General features: G+C 43.5%; 1 protein-coding gene across 1 annotated transcript in view; it reads left to right on the top strand.

The window, feature by feature from the left end:
- The first annotated feature begins 219 nt into the window (after positions 1–219).
- The window catches only part of LOC106092019 (uncharacterized), a 471923-nt gene continuing 466142 nt past the window's right edge, over positions 220–6000 (top strand). The window contains exon 1 of the mRNA XM_059365737.1: positions 220–1226. Coding sequence (XP_059221720.1) covers positions 220–1226 — 1007 coding nt within the window. The remainder of the gene's footprint in view (positions 1227–6000) is intronic.

Here is a 6000-nt window from a genome sequence, read left to right as displayed (position 1 = left end):
ATTTTTTATAACCTTTGCTTTCTTTTTTTACTTTCAGCTTCAATCCCTTAAATTCAGCGCTGCACTCATGAGGCTATAGAAAGTAATTGGCTTCTTCTTTCCCGCTGGGTTCCTGCTGTTGTATACTGCCCTTGCAAAGCTTATCACAGACACACGATATTCTTCCAATTAACTGCGTTGCATGTCTTCTACGAGCAGGAGCACAGAAACAAACAGTCAATGTCGATGACGACATTTGTGACGTCTGAGCTGATTTTCGCTCTGCTTATGTTATTGGCATTTGTACAACGAATAGAACCCTACAAGGTGAGCAATTGGCTCAATGAAGAGAATGCCAAAGTGGCAGAGGAAACGCCTCAGACCGCAGATGGTAGAAATCCTAGTCATTATTACAGAGATGTTTTGACTTTACGTTACAAGCGTAGGCCTTTTTTATCATCACCTGCAGCAGCATCAGCAGCTGTGGCAGCAGCAGTAGCTCCTTTATCATCCTCATCATCGGTTGCAGGCTCTTTTGATTTGGCCAGTTTCAATCATCAATTAAGTCTACCATCAGTGCCATTGCCGCCACCGCCACCCTTTCCGGGCAATTTTAATGCCTTCTCACCTTTCGGTTCATCATCATCATCCTCGTCGGCAACTTCCTCATCAGGTTCTGGTTCATCCGGCCTGGAGACCAAACCCTTAAATGCCTTCGCCTTTAAGCCACAAACCCATTCGTCATCGCCTGCCTCCACCCTGGCGGCCCACAATTGTGGTGGAGTACTGAAGGCTCGCCATGGCATCATTCACACACCCAATTTCCCACACAAATTTGCCACCCCCATTGAATGCGTTTGGGTAATTGATGCCTCCGAATTAATGCCACACCACAATGGACTCAACACCTCCATAGTGGTCTACTTGACCCAGTTGTATGTGCTGGGTGGTCTCAAGTTCACCGAGTACATGTACTATTCGGATGATTATAAGGTGCCGGCGCATCGTGTCTTCACTCTCACCGAGGACGATGTCACGCAGGTGGCTTGGATTCAATTCAATTCTCAGTACCTGGAGATACGCTTCCACATGACTACCCTGGATGGGACACATTTGCGTGCCCTAGATCGCCTGCTGGATGTCTATGGTTTCAACATCACCTATGAGGTGGAGCCGGTGAAGTCGTATCAGTGCAATACATTGCAGTGCCGTTTTCTGGGACATTGCTATGCCAAGGAGGACTATAGGTAAGTCAACGAAAAGAAGTTTGCTTGGGAAAATTAAGAAATGGGGAAGGTGGAAATACCTTTGCGCCAAACCTCTATGGTGCGTATTAGTATCACAAATTATTAATCATACGCTTATGTGTCCTTTTTTTGCTTTCTCCCAAAGCACTTAAAGTTATTTTTCCAGCTTAGGCATTTCTATTACCTGTAATCTTCTACCTGCCAGTTGTATCTGGCCAAGCATTTAAGCATTTTTTTTTGTTGCTAAAATAAATCCCAAAAAGTTGGATTTATGGCCAAAGTCTTAAAGTGCTAGGCATTTAGATTAAATGGCATGCAATTCATTCATAGACAAAAATCTTTGTAATTCTTTGGTATTGTCGTCATTTATCCATGTCCCAAATTCGTCTATTGTCTAGTCTAAGAAATCCTCTTACATTTTTTAACACATTTTTTGCAAGACTAGATGTTATGAGACAAATTCTTGGCCTGCTCTGTTATCAATATAACTTATACGCCACCTAGCTAGAGAGATACTCATACGCCACCTAGTCGCATGGATTTTGTTAAAACTGAAAAGTATGAGGTAGGAGGGTAAATTCCTTAGAATGTCTATCTTTTTTCCAAGAAAATGCGTTTTACGCACGACGATTCTTTAACATTCCCCGACAGCTTTGTGAAATGTCAGTTAAAGGTCAAGAATAGAAGTTTAATAAGCAAAATCAAAGTCAAATCCAATTTGTCAGTGATATTCAAAGGCATAACCTAAGAGAACATACCTTTAATGAGATATTTTGTTAAATATTTGCAAAAAGTTAAAAATTGAGGAAAATTTTGTCAACCTTTGATTTGAATAGAAACTCAGTCAAAACATAGGTAAGGTTAAGTTGGAAGAGGATGACGCCTAGATTAAGGTCTTAGCATGTCACCCATTGTAGTTCCTCGTGAACTCTTCCTCTTCTGTGATCAGTAACACTCGCCTGAGGAAGACAGGTAGCAATGCACTTGTAAGACCGCAGCATATTGTCCTCCCCTCCTATAGGTGTGGGTGCCTTCGCATCTATAGTCGAGAGTAATGCTTCAAGCGCACAACTAGTCGTCAGTCTAATATTTGAGGAAGAGACGGATAAACCAGAGAGATGCACAGTTCGTCCCCAGCCATTAAGTATAGGAGGAGTTTCTGACTCGGATTCAGACAGCGACTTTGCCAATGAAACAGTCATCGCAGCCGAATCGAGAGATGAGGGCATCGGGATGACAGCAGAAGTGAGCGATGGCTTGGCTAAGCTTACAAGCAGACCGAGAAAGCGATCCGGTGCACGACGAAGGAGACAGAGGAGTATGTACCGGCAGCGTAATCGGGCAAAAGTGCAGGATGCTGGAAAGGATAGAACTGACATTCCAGGCACTTCTACGGAAGCTGGAAAAAGAAACAGATATCCCGAAGAGCATAACACTGCTAAAATACTGAAGAAGAAAAAGAGCTTCCCGCCAGCCATCCCGCAATCGAGACTCCAGACTGTGTCCTGCGGAGGTGGACAAAGTTGGAACAGGAACAAAGGAAGCACGCACGGCCCCTGAATCTTCAAGGACTGTGACTTCCAAAAGGCCACAGCCATCACGGAAGGGGAAGTTAGTCGCTGAGAATGGTAAGAAGCCGCCCTCTTACGCCAGAGTGGCAAGGAAGCACAACAGTGATGAGCTGACTTATGCCGACATCAATATCGGCTGTGCATCGGGTAGCATTCCACCAGATCATCGGTCCCAAGCGGAGAATCTGGTTAACGATCGGATTTTTGAACATGTGTGGAACTCTATAGAGGGTCCACCCATACAAATGATGAGCTGCGAGTTTAGAGGGGACATCTTTACGCTGCGTTTTGCGTCGGCAGAAAGTATTGATTGACCGTCAAACAGCTCGTCAGAGATATTCACGCACCCTGGGAGTGCGCAAAGCTCGACCTTGTGAGAAAGGTGGATATCCCCTAGCTCACAAAGTCTATGGTCTTCATCAAGGAATGGGGCAGTAAATTTGCGACGGAACGCATGTTGGGATTCTTGGGCAAGCAAAACCAAGGTTTGGTCGCAGAGAAGCGAAGTTTGGGCCCAGCTCACAAAGGCTATGGTCTTCATCAAGGAATGGGGCGGTAAATTTGCGACGGAACGCATATTGGGATTCTTGGGCAAGCAAAACCAAGGTTTGGTCGCAGAGAAGTGGGAGGTCTTCCACAGGGTGGAGAAGGTGGAAGGAACTCTCTTTGTGGTTGGTATTGATCAAGTCTCCGTGGCGACTTTGGCTAAGACTAAAGGCATGGCGCACTAAGCAAAGTCTTTTTCAAGATTGGGAAGACTAGGATAGGCAGAAATTTTCATTCTGCGACACCAGGCCGTGCAGTGGCAGGTGACTCAACACCCTCCAACAAACAGGGGACCGACAACGAAACAATCACGGCATCTCTCAATATTGGAAAGACTAGGAGAAGCAATGATCCTAATACTAAAATATCGGGCAGTGCAGTGGCGAGAGACCCAACACAGCCTAACAAACAGGAACCCGACGATCGGTGATGACTTAAAGATTCGGAATACTGGGATGAGTAAAGATCCTAATATTGAAACATTGGGCAGCCCAACGAACAGGGAGCCGATGATGGTACAATCACCTACTTCCAAGAAGCCCATTTACATAAGATGTGGAAGGCTAAGATAGGCAAAGATCCTACTATTGAAACACCAGGCAGTATAGGGAATGGAAAACCAATAAAGCTTAACGAACAGGGACCTGACGATGGAAACATTACCGACTTTATAAAAAGTCGTATGACTAGACTAGGCGATGAACCTGAAATGATGACATCAGGCAGTGCAGTGACAGGAAAGTCAATAAAGTCGAAAGAACAGGGAGCAGACGATGAGATCATCACCTACTCCCAAGATGGAGGACTTATGATTGAAGTAATCCAGATAAACCTCCACCTCCACCAGATAAACCTAATCGACACAAAAGGGGGAGATTCACTCCGGACTTAGCAAGTACATCGGCCCTTTCATTTGTCTCGATGTCCTTGTGCCCCGGCACCTAGTCAAAGTATGGTATTCCTGTAGACGCATCAGTTACTTCCGATGAAGGCCCAAGACCTTGCATCTCCTCTCACACGTTCTGTTTAACACATTCAAGGCTGCCTGACTGTCGCTGAACATATGAATCCAATCGGTAGATGTCCACAGACAACACAAGCACTGCTGCTAAGGCCATCGCATACACCTCTGCCTGAAAAATGCTGCAATCATCGCTCATACGATACCGAGTTGACTGCAATTAGAGATGTGCACATGAGTGACCTTTCATTCAAGCTCATAAGAATAAAATGTTACTCAAGCACTACTTTTTTTGTCGACAGGCACGCACACGAACGCACGACTCACGAGAAAATCACGACTGACGAGACACTCATGACTCACTAGAAAAATTACTACTCACAAAACACTCACGAGACAATTACGACTGTCGAAATACTTACGACTCACGAAATACTCACATGAAAATCACGACTCACGAGACACTCACTAATGATGTATAAAATGTCACGGTAGCGCAGATGTAAGCATGTCCGCCTGGGTTCGAATCCTGGCGAGAACATCAGAAAAAATTTGTCAGCTGTGGTTTTCCCCTCCTAATGCTGGCAGCAATTGTGAGGTACTATGCCATGTAAAAATTCTCCTCAAAGAGGTGTCGCACTGCGGCACGCCGTTCGGACTCGGCTATACAAAGGAGGCCCTTATCATTAAGCTTAAATTCGAATCCGTCGAAACTCATTGCCCCTGTTCCTTAGTGGAATGTTTATGGGCAAAATTTCCAATTTTTGTATAAAAATTTTCACCCCTACACAGCCACATATTTGCTCTTTTCATTTTCATGCATCTGTAGACAGAAATTTTTCTTACTTCTTCCATACGTTTCCAATAGTGACAGCGTGCCAGAATTCGTACGTATAATATGATTTGTATCGTTTGATTTGAAACTTATGCAAAAAAGTGTGTTTTTTCGATATGTTTTTACGGTTAGTATCGTTTTTCTCGAGAGCGGCTCGTGTGTCATGAGTATTTCGTGAGTCAAGAGTATATCGTGAGTCATGAGTATTTCGTGAGTCATGAGTATTTCGTGAGTCAAAAGTGTTTCGTGAGTGATGAGTATTTCGTAAGTCAAGAGTATTTCGTGATTAGTGTCGTGAGCAGGATTTCACTTACGCTCATGCACGAAGAATTTTAATTCAATTACGGTCACGCACTATAAGGTGATTGGATTTTAATCTCACCCATGTATCACGTGAATCACGCGAGTCACAACAGATGACGTTCACACCTCTAACTGCAATAGTTACCACACCGTGTACCACTCTCCATCTTCGATTCATATGTAAAAACGTTAATATCTGAAAATTTAACCCGCCTTTCCTGCACTCCGCCAGTATAGGTAACTTTACTTGCAATTCCTTATCCACCATGTCCAATTCTAAATGGAAGTCCGTCAGAGAGACCGTGGCATTCAAGCCTATATAATCCTATAAGGTTCATGTATCAATATTTAAAAGTATTACAAAGGCAATGGGAACGATAATATAGCCCATAAACCTGACAAAAACTATAAAACACCGAATTTTTATTTTTTTGGTACGTTAGTGCGTATGATTTATAATATTTCGGTACTTTAGTGCGTATGATTTATAATAATTATGATGTTTAATTAATAAATTGGTCATAACTATTGAACTATATGGGATATTTAGATAAATTA

The sequence above is a fragment of the Stomoxys calcitrans genome, chromosome 3 (genome assembly GCF_963082655.1).
Source record: "Stomoxys calcitrans chromosome 3, idStoCalc2.1, whole genome shotgun sequence".
Taxonomy (NCBI): Eukaryota; Metazoa; Arthropoda; class Insecta; order Diptera; family Muscidae; genus Stomoxys; species Stomoxys calcitrans.
The sequence above is the reverse complement of the archived record's forward strand: the minus strand, read 5'-3'. Positions and strand labels throughout refer to the sequence as shown.